General features: G+C 59.3%; 3 protein-coding genes and 1 non-coding gene across 6 annotated transcripts in view; 3 read left to right on the forward strand and 1 right to left on the reverse strand.

Annotated features, from left to right (window-relative positions):
- Positions 1-7734, reverse strand: part of LRSAM1 (leucine rich repeat and sterile alpha motif containing 1) — a 48421-nt gene extending 40687 nt beyond the window's left edge. For 2 of the 3 annotated variants that reach the window (XM_068164081.1, XM_068164079.1), the window contains exons 1-2: positions 7661-7720; positions 4399-4603 (exon numbers count right to left, since the gene is read on the reverse strand). The gene's annotated coding sequence lies outside the window, so the exon portion shown is untranslated. Of the gene's footprint in view, positions 1-4398; positions 4604-7660 lie in introns of all 3 variants that reach the window. The other variant, XM_068164080.1, reaches the window with a different exon arrangement.
- Positions 3956-7752, forward strand: LOC137454206 (collagen alpha-1(I) chain-like). Its single transcript, XM_068164174.1, has 2 exons — positions 3956-4071; positions 4545-7752. Exons 1-2 carry the CDS (start codon positions 3956-3958, stop codon positions 7750-7752), a joined length of 3324 nt encoding a protein of 1107 aa, XP_068020275.1.
- A 137-nt stretch (positions 7753-7889) lies between these two features.
- Positions 7890-11163, forward strand: RPL12 (ribosomal protein L12). The gene is made up of 7 exons (XM_068164110.1): positions 7890-8000; positions 8135-8208; positions 8499-8597; positions 9344-9425; positions 10032-10118; positions 10870-10982; positions 11069-11163. The coding sequence occupies exons 1-7, from the start codon at positions 7964-7966 to the stop codon at positions 11072-11074; spliced, it is 498 nt and encodes a 165-aa protein (XP_068020211.1). The 5' UTR covers positions 7890-7963; the 3' UTR covers positions 11075-11163.
- Positions 9062-9190, forward strand: LOC137454247 (small nucleolar RNA SNORA65). Its single transcript, XR_010990562.1, has one exon. It is a non-coding gene; the product is annotated as a small nucleolar RNA SNORA65 (small nucleolar RNA).
- Positions 11164-19977: the final 8814 nt, after the last annotated feature.

Raw genomic sequence — 19977 nt, forward strand, 5'->3', positions numbered from 1 at the left:
GGCAGGAGGTGAGGCAGGAGGTGAGGCAGGAGGTGAGGCAGGAGGTGAGGCAGGAGGTGAGGCAGGAGGTGAGGCAGGAGGTGAGGCAGGAGGTGAGGCAGGAGGTGAGGCAGGAGGGAGCAAATCTGCCTTGCTGACAAGACAGAGGTAAGATGAGAGAAGAGTAACAGTGAGCCCCAAAGGAGGAAACTTGAGCTGGCTGGGCAAGAAGCCTTGGGGTACAGGAGGAACCTGAGGAGCTGTGATCAACACTGCATGGCAAAAAGGGTGAGCCCAGGCAGCTGACACAAGTCCAAACAGAGACAGAGGCAATGGAGCTTGCACTGAAGGTTCACTTGGTTTTAATAAGCAGTTTAAGAGCAATACAGAAGAGTCAATACCTGAGCAGTAAATGGCACAGCTATACAAGGCAGGTCACTTAGCACAAAGAGAGATAGACTAGACTAGACTAGAACAGAACAAGTTGGAAGAGACCTTTGGGATCATCAAGTCCAACCTATCATCCAACACCATCTGATCAACTAAACCATGGCACCAAGCACCCCATCAAGCCTCCTCTTGAACACCTCCAGTGATGGTGACTCCACCACCTCCCTGGGCAGCACATTCCAATGGCTAACAACTCTCTCTGGGAAGAACTTTCTCCTCACCTCCAGCCTAAACCTCCCCTGGCACAGCTTGACACTGTGTCCTCTTGTTCTGGTGCTGCTTGCCTGGGAGAAGAGACCAACCCCCACCTGGCTACAACCTCCCTGCAGGGAGTTGGAGAGAGCAAGAAGGTCTCCCCTGAGCCTCCTCTTCTCCAGGCTAAGCAACCCCAGCTCCCTCAGCCTCTCCTCACAGGGCTGTGCTCCAGACCCCTCCCCAGCTTTCTTGCCCTTCTCTGGACACCTTCCAGCATCTCAACATCTTTCCTAACCTGAGGAGCCCAGAACTGGACACAGGACTCAAGGTGTGGCCTAAGCAGTGCTGAGCACAGGGCACAAGGACTTCCCTGCTCCTGCTGGCCACACTCTTCCTGATGCAGGCCAGGATGCCCTTGGCCCAGCTCTCTGCCAGCTCTGTGCCTACAAACTGTTCTCAAAACCATCCTGAAGAGTACCAGAACCCACAGGATCCAGCCAGAGATGCTCCTGGTGCATGGAGGCCACTGCCAAAAACTCCACAGCTTTGTGTAGGCAAATCCTTAAGTGCTCAACCAAATCAGAGCTTCAGTCTAAAAGCATCCAAGCAAGCAGGCTTCATTCCACTCCAAAACCCAGGAGGCAAAGCTGTCCTGTGTGGCTGTCCTGCTGTCACCCCACCCCCTGGAGCAGGCTTGAGATGCAGCAGAAGGTGGCTACAAACCAACTGCTTCTGAGTGACAGAATCAGCCAGAAGAGTTGCACTGCTCCTTCCCTGCCAGCCCACTCTGCTGCTTTCTTAACAAGTCCAGACTGCTGGAACAGCCCTCAGACAGAAAGCATCAGAAGAACAAGCAGGCCAGGAGCTACAGCCTGAGAGTGCAGGAAACAGTCAAGCTGGGGAGGGGTCTGGAGCACAGCCCTGTGAGGAGAGGCTGAGGGAGCTGGGGTTGCTTAGCCTGGAGAAGAGGAGGCTCAGGGGAGACCTTCTTGCTCTCTCCAACTCCCTGCAGGGAGGTTGGAGCCAGGTGGGGGTTGGTCTCTTCTCCCAGGCACCCAGCACCAGAACAAGAGGACACAGTCTCAAGCTGTGCCAGGGGAGGTTTAGGTTGGATGTTAGGAAGAAGTTCTTCCCAGCAAGAGATATTGGCCATGGGAATGTGCTGCCCAGGGAGGTGGTGGAGTCCCCATCCCTGGAGGTGTTTAGGGAGAGCCTGGATGAGGCCCTTGGAGCCACGGTTGAGTTGATCAGATGGTGCTGGGCGAGAGGTTGCACTCAATGATCTTGAAGGTCTCTTCTAACCTGGTCTATTCTATTCTATTCTATTCTATTCTATTCTATTCTATTCTATTCTATTCTATTCTATTCTATTCCTTTCCTATTCTATTCTATTCCATCCCATCCCATCCTATTCTATTCCATTCCATCCTATTCCATCCTATTCTAAAGAGCCATGAGCAAACCATCACAGAGAGAGACAAGAGAGGGCCACCCAAAGATGAGAAACCAGGACAAGGAGGCCTGCAGCATGATATCCATAGCTGTGCTGAATATCTTCAGCTCTCTGCTGAGAACTTCTGCATCCTCTTGTCAGGTCTCACCTTCCTCTGCTGGAGCTAGATGCCTTTTATTAGTTGTGTGGATAGTGGGAAATCATCCCAGTTTCACTCCAGACAACACATGAAGGCACAGAGGCTGAAGGACAGACAGTCAAGCAGGGAAAGAATTGCATCAGGGGTCTGAAGATGAAGGCTCAGAGTTGTGAAAGGGGCTGAGCAGCCTGGAAATGTCACAACCTGCCTTAGTGAGGCTGTGTCACACCTCTAAGCAGCAAAGCCTCTCTGTGTGCCATCAGCCCTGCCTGCTCTGCTGAACAGCATCAGCTCTGAGGCCAGCAGCCAGCACTCAACAGCAAGAAGAGCCTTTGGCATGGGACCATGTTTTATGGGATGTGATTTTCATCTATTGAAAGAGAAGGGCAATCAAGCTGGGGAAGGGTCTGGAGAACAGGGCTGGTGAGGAGCAGCTGAGGGAGCTGGGGTTGTTTAGACTGGAGAAAAGAAGGCTGAGGGGAGATGTGATTGCTCTCCACAAGTCCCTGAAAGGAGGCTGGAGCCAGGTGGGGGTTGGGCTCTCCTCCCTAGTAACAAGTGACAGGATGAGAGGAAATGGACACAAGTTGTGCCAGGGGAGGGTTTAGATTGGAGATGAGGAACAATTTCTTTGCTGCAGGAGTGGTCAGGCATTGGAACAGGCTGCCCAGGGAGGTGGTTGAGTCACTGTGCCTGGAGGTGTTCCAGAAACCTATGGCCCATGGCACTTGGGGCCATGGTGGCGTTGGGTCGGATTCAATGACCTTAGAGAGCTCTTCCAACCAGAACAATTCTATGATGCTATGAAAGGACAACCTGTTCCTGCCTGGGACAGCACCTACCTGCAGAGGGACCTTGCCAGGCTGGACAGATGGGCAGAGGCCAAGGGCAGGAGATTGAACACATCCAAGTGCCAGGGGCTGCACATTGGCCACAACAACCCCAGGCAGTGCTACAGGCTGGGGGCAGAGTGGCTGAGAGCAGCCAGGCAGAGAGGGACCTGGGGATGCTGGTTGATGGAAGGCTGAACATGAGCCAGCAGTGTGCCAGGCAGCCAAGAGGGCCAAGGGCATCCTGGCCTGCATCAGGAACAGTGTGGCCAGCAGGAGCAGGGAAGTCATTGTGCCCTGTGCTCAGCACTGCTTAGGCCACACCTTGAGTCCTGTGTCCAGTTCTGGGCTCCTCAGTTCAAGAAGGACATTGAGAGACTTGAAGGTGTCCAGAGAAGGGCAAGAAAGCTGGGGAGGGGTCTGGAGCACAGCCCTGTGAGGAGAGGCTGAGGGAGCTGGGGTTGCTTAGCCTGGAGAAGAGGAGGCTCAGGGGAGACCTTCTTGCTCTCTGCAACTCCCTGCTGGGAGGTTGTAGCCAGGTGGGGGTTGGTCTCTTCTCCCAGGCAAGCAGCACCAGAACAAGAGGACACAGTCTCAAGCTGTGCCGGGGGAGGTTTAGGCTGATATTAGGAAGAAATTCTTCATAGAGAGAGAGATTGGCCATGGGAATGTGCTGCCCAGGGAGGTGGTGGAGTCCCCATCCCTGGAGGTGTTTAGGAAGTGCCTGGCTGAGGCACTTGGTGCCATGGTTGAGTTGATCAGATGGTGCTGGGTGAGAGGTTGGCCTGGATGATCTCAAAGGTCTTTTCCTACCTGGTTCATTCTATTCTATTCTATTCCATTCTATTCCATTCTATTCTATTTATATTGTATTCCATTCCATTCCATTCCACCCTGCAGTGAGCATCCATGAGCTGCAAATCCCATGTCCCCACAGATGCCAGCAGTTCACCTTTGCAGGCACCAGCTAAACGTGCTCAGGAGCACAGCCACGCAGCAGTGAGCCAGCATCGGGATCTGAGCCGGTCCTGCTGGATGCTGCCTAGTCACGACGGGCAGGGCTGACACCAGGCAGCTCTGGGGCAGCAGCAGGTCCTGCTCGCCGAGAGGGAGGTTACCAAGCGACCAGCAGCGGTAGCAGCAAGCCCTGCAGCCCAGCATGCACTGGAACGAGCCGCGGGGAGGGCACAGAAGGCGAACTGCAGCTCTGTAACTGACTCTCCCCCAGCTCTTGGCTCTCGGCGCTGGAGAGCTGCCGTGCCTGTTGTACCACCCCCCGGAACCACCAGGCTCCGCTCGATCTTGCCAAGGACCTGCCCCGGCAATGCCCGAAACCAATCTCCCTTCCTCACTCTGCCTCTCAGTCCTTCCTTTCCCTCATTGCCACTATTGTCTTCTTCTCCTGAGGGATTCCCTGCAGCGTCCCCCGCCCAGGTCGCACACAGCTTCCACAGGCTAGCTCTGTGTCTCTCGGTCCTCCTCTTTACTCTTTTATCAGCCAGAATGCAACTGTTCTGTGCCCGGAGCCCTGCGCGCAGCCAGCACCGGCCCCGGAACCTGAGGAAAGCAACGACAATGAGCAAGGGCAGCGATCCCTCCGGCAGCAAATCCCCCGCGGCTCCGGGCACCGCCTGCCCCGAGCGCCCGAGCGCCTCTATGGAAGCAGAGGGGAAGCTCCTGCGCCGTGCCCGGGCTCCCCAAGGCAGCACAGAAGCTCCTGCGCCGTGCCCGGGCTCCCCAGGGCAGCACAGAAGCTCCTGCGCCGTGCCCGGGCTCCCCAGGGCAGCACAGAAGCTCCTGCGCCGTGCCCGGGCTCCCCAGGGCAGCACAGAAGCTCCTGCGCCGTGCCCGGGCTCCCCAAGGCAGCACAGAAGCTCCTGCGCCGTGCCCGGGCTCCCCAAGGCAGCAGAAGCTCCTGCGCCGTGCCCGGGCTCCCCAGGGCAGCACAGAAGCTCCTGCGCCGTGCCCGGGCTCCCCAAGGCAGCAGAAGCTCCTGCGCCGTGCCCGGGCTCCCCAAGGCAGCACAGAAGCTCCTGCGCCGTGCCCGGGCTCCCCAGGGCAGCACAGAAGCTCCTGCGCCGTGCCCGGGCTCCCCAGGGCAGCAGAAGCTCCTGCGCCGTGCCCGGGCTCCCCAGGGCAGCAGAAGCTCCTGCGCCGTGCCCGGGCTCCCCAGGGCAGCAGAAGCTCCTGCGCCGTGCCCGGGCTCCCCAGGGCAGCAGAAGCTCCTGCGCCGTGCCCGGGCTCCCCAGGGCAGCAGAAGCTCCTGCGCCGTGCCCGGGCTCCCCAAGGCAGCACAGAAGCTCCTGCGCCGTGCCCGGGCTCCCCAGGGCAGCACAGAAGTTCCTGCGCCGTGCCCGGGCTCCCCAGGGCAGCAGAAGCTCCTGCGCCGTGCCCGGGCTCCCCAGGGCAGCAGAAGCTCCTGCGCCGTGCCCGGGCTCCCCAAGGCAGCACAGAAGCTCCTGCGCCGTGCCCGGGCTCCCCAGGGCAGCAGAAGTTCCTGCGCCGTGCCCGGGCTCCCCAAGGCAGCAGAAGCTCCTGCGCCGTGCCCGGGCTCCCCAGGGCAGCAGAAGCTCCTGCGCCGTGCCCGGGCTCCCCAGGGCAGCAGAAGCTCCTGCGCCGTGCCCGGGCTCCCCAGGGCAGCAGAAGCTCCTGCGCCGTGCCCGGGCTCCCCAAGGCAGCACAGAAGCTCCTGCGCCGTGCCCGGGCTCCCCAGGGCAGCACAGAAGTTCCTGCGCCGTGCCCGGGCTCCCCAGGGCAGCAGAAGCTCCTGCGCCGTGCCCGGGCTCCCCAGGGCAGCAGAAGCTCCTGCGCCGTGCCCGGGCTCCCCAAGGCAGCACAGAAGCTCCTGCGCCGTGCCCGGGCTCCCCAGGGCAGCACAGAAGTTCCTGCGCCGTGCCCGGGCTCCCCAGGGCAGCAGAAGCTCCTGCGCCGTGCCCGGGCTCCCCAGGGCAGCAGAAGCTCCTGCGCCGTGCCCGGGCTCCCCAGGGCAGCACAGAAGTTCCTGCGCCGTGCCCGGGCTCCCCAGGGCAGCAGAAGCTCCTGCGCCGTGCCCGGGCTCCCCAGGGCAGCAGAAGTTCCTGCGCCGTGCCCGGGCTCCCCAGGGCAGCAGAAGCTCCTGCGCCGTGCCCGGGCTCCCCAAGGCAGCACAGAAGCTCCTGCGCCGTGCCCGGGCTCCCCAGGGCAGCAGAAGCTCCTGCGCCGTGCCCGGGCTCCCCAAGGCAGCAGAAGCTCCTGCGCCGTGCCCGGGCTCCCCAGGGCAGCAGAAGCTCCTGCGCCGTGCCCGGGCTCCCCAAGGCAGCAGAAGCTCCTGCGCCGTGCCAGGGCTCCCGAGGGCAGCACAGAAGCTCCTGCGCCGTGCCCGGGCTCCCCAAGGCAGCACAGAAGCTCCTGCGCCGTGCCCGGGCTCCCCAGGGCAGCACAGAAGCTCCTGCGCCGTGCCCGGGCTCCCCAAGGCAGCACAGAAGCTCCTGCGCCGTGCCCGGGCTCCCCAAGGCAGCACAGAAGCTCCTGCGCCGTGCCCGGGCTCCCCAGAGCAGCACAGAAGCTCCTGCGCCGTGCCCGGGCTCCCCAAGGCAGCACAGAAGCTCCTGCGCCGTGCCCGGGCTCCCCAGGGCAGCAGAAGTTCCTGCGCCGTGCCCGGGCTCCCCAAGGCAGCACAGAAGCTCCTGCTCCGTGCCCGGGCTCCCCAAGGCAGCACAGAAGCTCCTGCGCCGTGCCCGGGCTCCCCAGGGCAGCACAGAAGCTCCTGCGCCGTGCCCGGGCTCCCCAGGGCAGCACAGAAGCTCCTGCGCCGTGCCCGGGATCCCCAGGGCAGCAGAAGCTCCTGCGCCGTGCCCGGGCTCCCCAGGGCAGCACAGAAGCTCCTGCGCCGTGCCCGGGCTCCCCAGGGCAGCAGAAGCTCCTGCGCCGTGCCCGGGCTCCCCAAGGCAGCACAGAAGCTCCTGCGCCGTGCCCGGGCTCCCCAAGGCAGCACAGAAGCTCCTGCGCCGTGCCCGGGCTCCCCAGGGCAGCACAGAAGCTCCTGCGCCGTGCCCGGGCTCCCCAGGGCAGCAGAAGCTCCTGCGCCGTGCCCGGGCTCCCCAAGGCAGCACAGAAGCTCCTGCGCCGTGCCCGGGCTCCCCAAGGCAGCACAGAAGCTCCTGCTCCGTGCCCGGGCTCCCCAAGGCAGCACAGAAGCTCCTGCTCCGTGCCCGGGCTCCCCAAGGCAGCACAGAAGCTCCTGCGCCGTGCCCGGGCTCCCCAGGGCAGCACAGAAGCTCCTGCGCCGTGCCCGGGCTCCCCAGGGCAGCACAGAAGCTCCTGCGCCGTGCCCGGGATCCCCAGGGCAGCAGAAGCTCCTGCGCCGTGCCCGGGCTCCCCAGGGCAGCACAGAAGCTCCTGCGCCGTGCCCGGGCTCCCCAGGGCAGCAGAAGCTCCTGCGCCGTGCCCGGGCTACTCGGAGGAGCAAGAGCCGTGGAAGGCACCAAGAGAGCATCCCCGGACCCAGCCCCAGATCCGGGAGGGGAGGTGGTCGCCACCGATCTGCCGCGAATCCCGGCCCCGCATGCCCGCAGACGCTCCCGAGGCCCCAGGGGCCGTTCCCCCCCCCCCCCGCTCCGCCCCGGTCTCCCTCACCGCTGCCCGCTGCCATGACGCGACACCTCCCGGGTCGCCTCCGCCAGGGGGCACGCAGCCGCCCCCACGGGGACAGCGAGACAGACGGCTAGAGCGTCTCCAGCAACCATAGAGCTCTGCGCAGCGCCTCCAGGCGGGGAGGCCGCTCCACAGCGGCCACGCGGAGGCGGGGCCTGCGCGGCACCGCCCTCTCGCGAGATCTCGGCGGCTATATTCGCTGCCCGCGCGCAGCCTCCGGCCTTTCCGCACCCCAACCCGGTCGCAGCGCTACGGTATCCGTCGCCATCCGCGTCCGCTGCCGCCATGCCGCCCAAGTTCGACCCCAACGAGATCAAAGTCGGTACGTGCCGTGCCATGCCATGCCGCGGCGGGAGCGGGCAGGATGTAGGGGGGTGAAGAGACCGGACCCAGGCCGCGATGGCGGTCCGGGCCCGGCGGATGGCGGCTCACGCGCGCTCGTTGCTGTGTCCGCAGTGTACCTGCGCTGCACCGGCGGCGAGGTCGGCGCCACCTCCGCTCTGGCCCCTAAGATCGGTCCCCTCGGGCTGGTAGGTACCGCGGCGCCGGGCGGGGCGGGGGAGCGGGAGGCCTCGTGGTGCTGCGGCGGAGGGCGGCGGCGCTCTGCCCGCTGCAGGGGCGCGGCGAGGGACGGGCCGGGGAGGGGAGGGGTGACGGCGGGGTCGGGGGGAGGCCTGGCCTGGGGAGCGTGCCCGGGGCGGGCGCGGGGGGAGGGAAGGAGTGCAGCAATGCCTCAAGGAAGGGAAAGGAGGCATCGCGCCGGGGCCACGGGGGGGTTCCCCCCTTTACGGGTGTGTGACAAGGCGGTGTCTGTCCTCAGTCCCCCAAGAAGGTGGGTGACGACATCGCCAAGGCCACCGGCGACTGGAAGGGGCTGCGGATCACGGTGAAGCTCACCATCCAGAACAGGCAAGCGCAGGTACCGAACGCCACAGGGCAGGGCTCCGTGCTGCAAGCGCCTGCCGCTTGCTCCAGCCGCGAGCCTCGGCCCCGGCAGGGTCCACTCAGCCCTTCATCCTTCCGAGGTGGATAAAATGAGTTCCACACGGCCAGCGTGTGGGGGTCTGCTGCGGGAGACCTTAAACCCCGGTGCGAGTGCCAGGAGTGGCTGTGCGTGTGTGAGAGCCCTGGGCAGTGTCTGGCTGTGTCCGTGCCCAGGGCAGCAGCTGTGCCTGTGTCTATGGAGCCTGCATCTTGCCATGCTGAAGGTTTCCAGCCCATGAGTGGTGGGAGGGGACCTCTTCATGTGCAGAAGTTGGGGGTGGGGGAGGGGGTTAATCCTGCTGTAGATAATTTGCTCTTTCTACAGAACTGTTAGTCAAGACAACACTATTTCAAGCCCCATAGAAAGAGATAAGAGCTCCTTGAGTATATCCATAGCCACCTGCCACTGTACCTGTCCTGAACCCTGTGGCTGGTACATTCCAGTGGTGAGCTGAGAGGAAGCCCCAGTCAAGGAAGCAGCCCTCTCCTGCTGGTGGGGAGGCCTGTGCCGAAAGGCTGGGAACAAATGTGTGCCTCACAAACCCCTCCTGTGATACTCGACTAACCACAGGCCTGGTGGGGCTCTGGTTCTGCAGGCACCAGCTGCTGGGCTGAGCATCTTCCTTGGCTACAAAATGCTGATGAGAAAGGAGGAAACACTTACCATCTTCTCTCATTTAGATAGAGGTTGTTCCTTCTGCCTCTGCTCTGATTATCAAAGCTCTGAAGGAGCCTCCTCGTGACAGGAAGAAGCAGAAGAACAGTAAGTGATTTTTACAGGGGCTGGTGGTGATAGGATGGGGGGAATGGGTTAAAGCTGGAAGAGGGGAGATTGAAGATTAGGAAGAAACTCGTGAGAGTCAGAGTAGAGAGACTCTGGCACAGGTTGCCCAGGGAGGTTGTGGCTGCCCCCTCCCTGGAGGTGTTCAAAGCCAGGCTGGATGAGGCCTTGAGCAGCCTGGGCTGCTGGGAGGTGTCCCTGCCCGTGGCAGGGGGTTGGGGCTGGATGATCTTGAAGGTCCTTTCCAACCCATTCTGTGAAGCATCTGCCAGAGCACAAACCACAGCTGGCAGACCACCACACTTCAGCTCCTTAGAAGGAGTTTGAGGCCCCCCCAGCAGTGTGCCTGTTGTGTAGTGCAGTGACTGGCACAGCCCAGAGGTGAGCTGACAGCAGATGCCAGCTCAGGGTTATTCTGCTGCTCGTGGGTGACTGTGCCAAGGCCTGGGCACAGGCATGTGCTGATGGCAGCCCAGCTGCAGCTCCACAGTTGCTGCTTTCCATGGGATGGGGGTGCTGGGAAGGGTGCTGCTCTGAGGGGGGGCTGGTGTGGGCCTGGCTGACTGGGGCTGTGCCTCTGCTCGGCAGTTAAGCACAGCGGCAGCGTCAGCTTCGACGAGATCGTGAACATCGCGCGGCAGATGCGCCACAGGTCCCTGGCCAGGGAGCTCTCCGGTGAGTGCTGCTGCTGGGGCTGCAGGGAGCCTGAGCCGGGCTCTGGTCTGACTCCTGGGAGGGCATTGAGATGACTGTGACCAGCAGGTCCAGGAAGATTCTCCTTTCGCTCTACTCTGCCCCACTGAGGCCACACTGGGAGTACAGGGTTCAGTTCTGAGCTCTCCAGTTCAAGAGACAGGGAGCCACTGGAGAGAGTCCAGCAGAGGCTACAAAGATGCTGAGGGGCCTGGAGCAGCTCTGGGGAGCAAAGGCTGAGAGCCCTGGGGGTGTTGAGCTTGGAGAAGAGCAGCCCCAGGGGGCATCTCATCAACACTCAGTGAAGGGATAGGGTGTGAGAGGCTGGGGCCAGACTTGCCAGTGGTGCTCAGGGACAGGACAAGGGGCAAGGGACACAAACTGGAACCAGGAGGAGAAACTTTGGGTATGAGGGCGCTGGAGCCCTGGGACAGGCTGCCTAGAGAGGTTGTGGAGTCTCCTCTGGAGAGCTTCCACCCCCCCTGGCCATTGTGCTCCAGGGCAAGCTGCTGTGGGTGCCCTGCTGGAGCAGGGGGTTGGTCTGGGTGAGCTCCAGAGGTCCCTTCCAGACCTTTGATTTCATTCATACATGGCTGCCTTTCTCCTGGTGAGCTGTGTGGCTGCAGCCTGCAAACCCCAGAGGGAGGGAAGAGACAGCTGAGGGGTTTGAAGAGTTCTTGGTATGCTCTTCAGAGCTTCTTCTGGGGTAGTGACAAACTCTTGTCTTCCACAGGGACAATCAAGGAGATTCTGGGAACAGCCCAGTCTGTGGGCTGCAGCATCGATGGCAGGCACCCCCATGACATCATTGATGACATCAATAATGGAGCAATTGAGTGTCCAGCTGTAAGTGCCCACCTCTGAACCTGCTGGGTCAGGCTGTTGTACTAAAAGTCTCCCCACTAATGAGCTTTGTTTGCTTCCTTCCACAGAGCTAAGACTGCAGACATGAAGCTGTCTTTAAGTGAAGGCCTCTTAAGTATTCTGTAGCACCTTAAATACTTAATAAAAGACCCAGCTGTCTGCAGATGGTGTTGCTGCTTTCTTTTGGCCTCATCCCCTGCTGGCCTGGGGACCCTCCTGCCCTCTGCATCAACCAAGGTGGTGGTTTTTAAACTTGGAAGCTCATTTTTCCTTTGCTGCCCTGAAGTCATTGCTTGCAGCAATACTGAGTTTAGAGCCTGGGTGTGGATGACCCAGAGCCAGCTGTGTCCTGGGCTGATCCCCAGCAGTGTGGGCAGCAGGGGCAGGGAGGGGATTCTGCATCCTGCTGAGACCTCCCCTGCAGTGCTGGGGCAGCTCTGGAGCACACAGCACAGCCAGGGACCTGTTGGAGCTGAGCCAGAGGAGGTCACAGCCGTGCTGGCAGAGCTGGAAGCCCTCTGCTGGGAGGCCAGGCTGAGAGAGTTGGGGTTGTGCAGTCTGGAGGAGAGAAGGCTCCAGGGAGACCTTCTGGTGGCCTTGCAGTGCTTCAAGGGACCAATGAAAAAGCTGGGGACAGACTTTGACCAGGGCCTGTTGGGACAGGACAAGGGGTGATGGTTTGAACTAAAAGGAGATGTAGATGAGAGAAAAGGAAGCTTGTGCTGAGGGTGGTGAGAGCCTGTCCCAAGTTAGCCAGAGAGGTGGTAATGCCCCATGCCTGGAACCATTCCAGGTCAGGTTTGGGGCTCTGAGCAGCCTGCTCTAGTTGCAGCTGTCCCTGCTGGCTGCAGGGGGTTGGACTTAATCTTTAAGGTCCCTTCCAACCCAAACTGGTCTGATTTGAAGTGGAATTGCCTCAAGCTAGCACTGCAGTACAGAGCAAACATCTGTGGGCTGGGTAAAGCTTCAGGTGAGCCCTGCTCTCAGCAGAGCCAGGTCTGCAGCTTCCAGCAGCTGGTGTTGCCCTGTAGCAGCTTCCCCTGGAGGCAGGACATGGGCACACCGAGGCTTGGGCATAACTGCTGCCTGCCTGCCCCAGCCCTGAGCTTGTGGGATGGGAGGGCTCCAGCTTGTCCCTGTTTGAAGTGGCATCCAAGGTGTGGCTCTCCTGTCAGCATTCCCAGGGAGCAGAGTGTGCAGCTTGGCTTTGGCTCCAGCCCAGGGGGGGCAGCTCTGGCCTTGCTGGCAGTGTGGGGTTTCTCCTGCAGAGGATGGGATCCTTCACTGCCCAGCTTTTTGTGGAACTCCTGGTCTGCTCCTGGTGACCAGAAGTGCACACATCCTAGTGCCCTGGTGTGCTCATGTTGCTTGTGGGTGGGATCTGTGGTCCTGTGCTTCAGAGAGCTGTAAAAGATCCACTCTTGGGTTTCCTTCTGATTCCTTGAGTGGTGCTACTGAGGGAGCTGGGTAAGGAAGCCCTCCAGCCCCTCTCTGTGTCCAAGGTTCCAGGCCCTGGTGTATTCTCTGAGAGAAAGCAGCACTTGAGGTGTCTGCTCCCCTCTGCACAGCTTTTCTGTCCATCCAGTGCTGCTGCTGCTTCAGACATGGATTCTGAAGCCTGGCTGAGGCATGAGATTCATGTTTGGCAGTGGCTCTTCTGCCTCTTTCTGCTGGTGGCTGCACCCTGCAGCAGTGCCACCTTAACCTGCTGCTGGGGAGTGCTGCTCATAGGAGCTTTCCTCACCACCAGCAACCTTCCTGAGGGGAAGGCAGGGTGCTTGATCCTGTCAGGAAGAGGTGTCCCTGCCAGGGGGTAGGATGTAAGTACAGCTGTTGAAAAGTGCAGTGAGGAAGGACCAAAGGTTTGGCCTTATTTGGGAGGTTTCTTGGAAAAGCTTAGGGAGGGTCTTGAGAAGACCATCCTGGGGATCTCATCCAGGGGGGATATAAGGAATCAGAGTTGTTTTGGTTGGAAAAGACCTTTGAGTCCAACCATCAACCCAACCCCACCATGGCCACTAAACCATGCCTCCAAGTGCCATGGCCACAGGTTTCTTCAGCACCTCCAGGGACAGGGACTCCCTGGGCAGCCTCTTCCAATCCCTGACCACTCTTGCAGCAATTAATTATTTTTTCCTCCTCTCCAGCCTAGCCCTCCCCTGGCACAACTTCAGGCCAGTTCCTCTCATTCCATCACCTGAGACTAGGGAGCAGAGCCCAACCCCCAGCTCATTGCAACCTCCTCTCAGGGAGCTGCAGAGAGCAATGAGGTCTCCCTCCACCTCCTCTTCTCCAGGCTGAACACCCCCAGCTCCCTCAGCTGCTTCTCCCCAGCCCTCTTCTCCAGACCTTTCCCCACCTTTGTTGCCCTCCTCTGGACCTGCTCCAGCCCCTCAATGTCCTTGGAGTGAGGAGCCCAAGACTGACCCCACTATTTGAGTTGTGCCCTCACCAATGCCCACTGCAGGTGGGTGTTCCTGCTGGTCACATATTGCTGACCCAGGCCAGGCTGCTGGTGCTCTTCTTGGCCACCTGGGCACACCCAGGCTCATCTTCTGCTTCTGTCACCCAGCACCCTTAGGTCCTTTTCTGCTGGGCAGTTTCCAGCCACTCTGCCCCATGCCTGGAGTGTTCATGAGGTTGTTGTGATCCAAGTGCAGGACCCAGCCCTTGGCCTTGTACAACCACATCCCACTGGCATTGGCCAATCAATCCAGCCTGGCCAGGTCCCTCTGCAGAGCCTCCTTACCCTCCAGCAGATCAACACTGCCACACATTTTAGTGTCGACTGCACACTGCCTGAGGGTGCCCTCAATTCCCTTGCCCTGGTCACTGATAAAGATATCAGAGAGAACCATCCCCAGCACTGAGCCCTGGGGACACCACCTGGGACTGGATCCTGAGCTCAGCTGTAGCTCCTTGACCTGTTTAACCTCTGGAGAGGTGTCTGTGTTTCAGACTTGATGCTTGAAATGCTTTCTGTGTGGTTCTCACTCCTGCCAGCTCTGCCTCACCACACAGGGGTGCAGCTGGAGGGGGGTGTAGATGGAAGCAAAGCTCCTGGGGCAGCCTGGCTCTGTTTCCAGCCCAGGCTGGGTTGTCCCCTGGGGCAGCCCATGCAGCAGATGATGACGTGGGGGCCATCAGGCTGTCAGAAGTGAAATGAGCCTGGCAGTCAGAATGCTTTAGCTGACTCTGAGGAATTGCTAAAAGCCCTGGGAACAGCAGCATTAGGACTGCAGTTTGCTTCAGCCCTAACAGAGCATCCTAGGGGGCAGAGGGGGAGGGGGGGGGAAGTCATTAATGTTAATTTATGTCCATTTTCCAAAGGGAAGCAGGCTCAAATTCACCCCAAGATGCTGAGGTGTGTGAGCCTCACTCTCAGACAAATGTTCCCCAAGGTCTTTTCCTCCTCTGCCAAGTGGTGATGGTCATTGCTTGGCTTTTTTGTCTTGCCAGTGTCTCTTCAGTTTTGTAAGTAACCCTCAGAGATTTCCTTCCAGCCCCAGAGGGGAAAATCCTGGCTGGAGCCCTCCTGTGGTGAGCAGGACTCAAAAGGAGGAAGAGAGAAAAAAACCCCAAACCAGGTTTTTTTCACTGTTTCTAGTGATTTGTTGGATGGGGTCTGGGTTATTTGGCAGACTCTGCCTGAGCCCTTGGTAGGAAGGAGTCAGTGGAGCTGCCTGTGGTGGGCAATTGTCTTCTGCTGCCTTGCACACACCAGGTGCTGAACCAGCTGGAGCCTCTGCAAAGAGGAAAACTAAGCCCTCCACATGAATTCCATGCTAACCTGAGTGGGAGGAGCTGAGCAGCTGTGGTAATGCTGATTTCTAATATATATGCAAATCAGTTGTTGTGTGCCAGCAGAAGGAGGCACAGCAGCTCCTCAGCAGCCGTGGCTGAAGGCTGTGTGGATGCAGGGCAATGGTTGAGCTGGTTTGGTGAAACCAAACCCTTGGTGCTTGCTGGGCAGCATGGTTTGGGCTGAGCCTCCAGCACTGCCTCTCAGGAATGGGTTGAAGCTGGGAGAGGGGAGACTGAGACTGGAGGTGAGGAAGAAACTCTTGAGAGTGAGGATGGGGAGACACTGGCACAGGTTGCCCAGGGAGGCTGTGGCTGTCCCCTCCCTGGAGGAGCTCAAGGCCAGGCTGGATGAGGCCTTAAGCAGCCTGGGCTGGGGGGAGGTGTCCCTGCCCATGGCAGGATGGAAACTCAAGGTCCCTTCCAACCCAATGCTCTGCATTGTATGACATCCACTGGGAGACTGCTCATCTGAGGGGCAGATGGGACAAGGGGCAATGGCTTTGAGCTGGGAGAGGGCAGACTGAGACTGGAGATGGGGAAGAAATTCTTTGCAGTGCGAGTGGGGAGACTCTGGCACAGGCTGCCCAGGGAGGCTGTGGCTGTCCCCTCCCTGGAGGAGTTCAAGGCCAGGCTGGATGAGGCCTTGAGCAGCCTGGGCTGGGGGGAGGTGTCCCTGCCCATGGCAGGATGGAAACTCAAGGTCCCTTCCAACCCAAACTGTTTCAATCAGTCTCTGGCATTCAGTGCAGCTTCTCCAAAGCAGTTTAATAAGCTCTGACCAGCCCTGCTTGTGGGTTTCCAGAGCAGTGTCCTGTGGGATGTTCAGTCCAAGAGCCTCCACCAGAAATGACCATGCCTGGCTCACAGCCTGGATTCACCAAATCCATCCTGACACAGAGTCTGATGTGCTCTGAGCACTGACAGCAGTGCAACTCAGCAAGGGATCCCACAAGGGCTGGATGCTGACCCCAGGAACTCAGCTGGGTTTCACAAAGTGCAAGCACTTAGCAGCTGCAGGCTTCTGTGCCTTGTGTCAGAACTTCAGTGCCTGGTGACAGTCACAAGCCAGTAAAACCTGCAGACCTAGCAGCCTGCCCAGATGCCACCAGGAACTGGAAGGGAAGAGAAGATTCCTGTTCCCCAGCAGTGACATCTGGCACAGCAGGACCCCTCCATAAGACTGCTGTGGGGTTGGATGGTCCCTTCACAGCTCACACCAGCAGTGAGCTTTAGCTCTGCCCCCACAAGAGAGGAAGCCAAGGTGGTGTAGTGCAGGTGACATCAAAAAAGGTTGTGCCAAGATGAGAACTGCCAGCAGGGCTCAGGTGGCCAAGAAGGGCACCAGCAGCCTGGCCTGGATCAGCAATGGTGTGGCCAGGAGGAGCAGGGCAGTGACCATGCCCCTGTGCTGAGCACTGGGAGGCCACACCTTGAGTACTGGGTTCAGTTTTGAGGGCCAGGCTGGATGAGGCCTTGGGCAAGCTGGGCTGGGGGAGGTGTCCCTGCCCCTGGCAGGATGGAAACTCAAGGTCCCTTCCAACCCAATGCTCTGCATTGAATGACATCCACTGTGAGACTGCTCATCTGAGGGGGAGATGGGACAAGGGGCAATGGCTTTGAGCTGGCAGAGGGCAGACTGAGACTGGAGATGAGGAAGAAATTCTTTGCAGTGAGGCTGGGGAGACTCTGGCACAGGCTGCCCAGGGAGGCTGTGGCTGTCCCCTCCCTGGAGGAGCTCAAGGCCAGGCTGGATGAGGCCTTGAGCAAGCTGGGCTGGTGGGAGGTGTCCCTGCCCATGGCAGGGGGCTGGAGCTGGATGATCTTGAAGGTCCCTTCCCATTCTATGAATCTATGAAGGTATCTTCTGCTTGTGGAGCTCCAGGTGCACATAGTGTTAGCAGTGGGATCCTCAGAACTCATCTCAGAACTCTGTTGGCACTCCATTGAACAGCAAACTGCACTGCTCTGCTCTGCTGCTCTGCTGCTCAAGCACCTGCTAGTGGAGCAGGCAGAGCTTTATGGAGGTGGGTCCTGGGAAAGGCTTGTCCTTGCAAGACCCAGAATGCCAGGTCAGCATTAAGGGCAGCTAAAAACCAAAAACCAGCAAATCATGTTTGTTTGCCACCGTGCTCCTGCTGCCTGAAAGGTTCCATGCAGCCACAGCTCTGTCATTTGGTGTTCTGCTGGTGGGCAGAAGGCAGTGGGCAGGATCTCTGGAGAAAGGCTGGGGGGGTGGTTTGGTGGAGTGGGAGGTGATGGCTGAAGGGCAGTGTGTGAGTGGAGGAGTTGGGGCTGAGCAGGGGGTTTATAGGTTCACAGAATGCCAGCCTGGAAGGAACCCCAAGGGCCATCTGCTCCAACCTTTCTAGGTCACAGCAGAGCTGAAATGAGCTGGCTCAGCACCCTGGCAAGCTGAGTCTTGAGCTGCCCAGTGGAGAGGACTCCACTGCTGCCCTGGGGAGATGATTCCAGTCTCCAGCTGTGCTCATGGTGAAACATTTTCTTCTAGAGCCCACTGGGGCTCTCCCCAGCAGGAGCTTGTCCCCATCTCCCCTGGCTTCTCCATGGGACTCCTTGTGGAGTCTCCATCCTCCTGGCAGCCACCCTTTCTGTCCTGCTCCATGGTAATAAGGTCTCCCCTAAGCCTTCTCTTCTCCAGGCTGACCAAGCCCAGCTCTCAGCCTTTCCTGGCAGGGCAGCTGTTCTTTGTTCCCTGGTGAAATGTGGGCACCTTGCCCTGGTCACTTATGGGCCACAGAACTGGCTGTGGTGAAATGGGAAGGGCAGGACAATAAATCCTCAGCTTTTCCCCAATCCATCAGCACATCCCAACAGGGGTCTGTCACTGGAGGAAGGACCTGGACCCTGTACTTGGCCCTGATGAGGCCACAGTTTGAGTGCTGGGTTCAATTCTGTACACCACAGCATAAGAAAGATGTTGAGGGGCTGGAGGGTGTCCAGAGCAGAGCAATGAGGTTGGGGAGGGGTTTGGAAAGCATCACACCAGGAAAGGCTGAGGGAGCTGGGGTGGTTTAGTCTGGAGGAGAGGAGGCTGAGGAGAGTCCTAGTTGCTCTCTACAGCTCTCTGAAAGAGATTGGGGTGAGGCTGGTGTTGGTCTCTTCTCCCAGGCAACAAGCGACAGGATGAGAGGAAATGGACACAAGTTGTGCCAGGGGAGGGTTTAGATTGCAGATGAGGAAAAAATTCTCTGCTGCAAGAGTGGTCAGGGATTGGAAGAGGCTGCCCAGGGAGGTGGTGGAGTCCCCATGCCTGGAGGGGTTCAGGCAGCTGTGGCTGTGGTGCTCCAGGATGTAGTTTAGTGCTCATGGTAGTTGGGTTGGACTCAATGACCTTAAAAGCCTTTTCCAACCTTCATGATTCTATGATTCTATGACCAAGCCCTGACCCAAGTGTCCCAGAAGCTGCAGCTCCCTGCAGAACTGGAGAGGTTTTGCCCACAAACTGTTACTGATCTCTGCTCTTGGAGCATGGCTGTGCCTGGGGCAGCTCTGCCTGCAGCCCAGGCCCTCGCTGGGCTCTCTCAGCCCCATGCCTACCCCAGGCTCTGCACACAGGCAGTGCAGGACTTTGTGCAGCCTGCTCAGCTGACAGAAGCAGGAACCAGGACAGTTTGTGGTTTTACTCTTTCACTTGCTTTTTCTCCTGCTGTTTGCAAAGGCCTTCTTCTGAGGCAGCCAGGGAATAAAACAGAGACAAGGCTGAAATTCCAGACTCTTCATTCCCTGGCTTGGAGTTGATCATGTTTCAAGCTACAGACACTGCTGGGCAGTTCCCTGAGGCATGGGCAGCTGCAGTTCCTCATGCTCTGTAACCTGCCCCCTTCCCACCTCTCAAAGGGTCTCAAGTTGCAGCAAATCATAGAATCATAACATCTGGAGGAGCAGCACCCAGTGCCTCATCAGTCTTCCCAGGAGTCAGGCAGGTTGGTGTCCCTGCAGGGGCTAAATGCAAGCAGTGCCAACAGCAAACTCCCAATGCAGAGGGAATCCCACAAACCTTGTGGAGTTTTGTGGGAAGGAACACGCAGAGAATTCCCCTGGGCTGAAATTGTGGCCCCCACACTGCTGCAGTGCCCTCACATGCCCATGCACAGCCCCAGGTAACCCCCAGTGCTGGAAGGGCTGACAGTGAACTGCTCCCATGGGAATAGACTAGACTAGACTAGACTAGACTAGACTAGACTAGACTAGAATAGAATAGAATAGACCAGACCAGGTTGGAAGAGACCTCCAAGATCATCACATCCAACCTATCATCCAACACCACCTAATCAGCTAAACCATGGCACTAAGCACCCCATCAAGTCTCCTCCTGAATACCTCCAGGGATGGGGACTCCACCACCTCCCTGGGCAGCACATTCCCATGGCCAATCTCTCTTGCTGGGAAGAACTTCTTCCTAACCTCCAGCCTAAACCTCCCCTGGCACAGCTTGAGACTGTGTCCTCTTGTTCTGGTGCTGGGTGCCTGGGAGAAGAGACCAACCCCCACCTGGCTACAACCTCCCTGCAGGGAGTTGGAGAGAGCAAGAAGGTCTCCCCTGAGCCTCCTCTTCTGCAGGCTAAGCAACCCCAGCTCCCTCAGCCTCTCCTCACAGGGCTGTGCTCCAGACCCCTCCCCAGCTTTCTTGCCCTTCTCTGGACACCTTCCAGCAGGTCAACCTCCTTCCTAAACTGAGGGGCCCAGAACTGGACACAGGACTCAAGGTGTGGCCTGAGCAGTGCAGTGTACAGGGGCATCTCTTCACCACGGGGTGACCTCACAGCAGTGGTCTGTGAGGGTTGTGGTCCCCCAGGGCTCCCACCACAGGTGGGGTTTGGTCACCTTCCTTAGACAGCGAAGGCACAGTGAGTTTGGGCACCATGGCCCACACCTGGGGCCTCCTTAATTGCCCCCCAGGCAAAGCTCAGGGCACACCAGCACCGCTCTGATTTTCTCCCTGACCCAATCTCCTCACCCCGTTCCCAGAGTGACAAAGCCCTGACTTCAGCTCAGTGTCTCCAAACCACACAACAGAGCACTGCCATGGGGAACCAGAGCTCCAGCCACCCTGAGTGGGGCCCCTGGGTGCTCCACATCAAGCACAGCAGTACCACAGGGGCTTGATGTGTTCTTGGTTCTCTTTCAGATGCCTGGCCACAGCCATCAAACC

This window comes from Melanerpes formicivorus, unplaced genomic scaffold (genome assembly GCF_026170545.1).
Source record: "Melanerpes formicivorus ecotype bairdi unplaced genomic scaffold, bMelFor1.0.p_v2 SCAF_77, whole genome shotgun sequence".
NCBI classification, from domain to species: domain Eukaryota; kingdom Metazoa; phylum Chordata; class Aves; order Piciformes; family Picidae; genus Melanerpes; species Melanerpes formicivorus.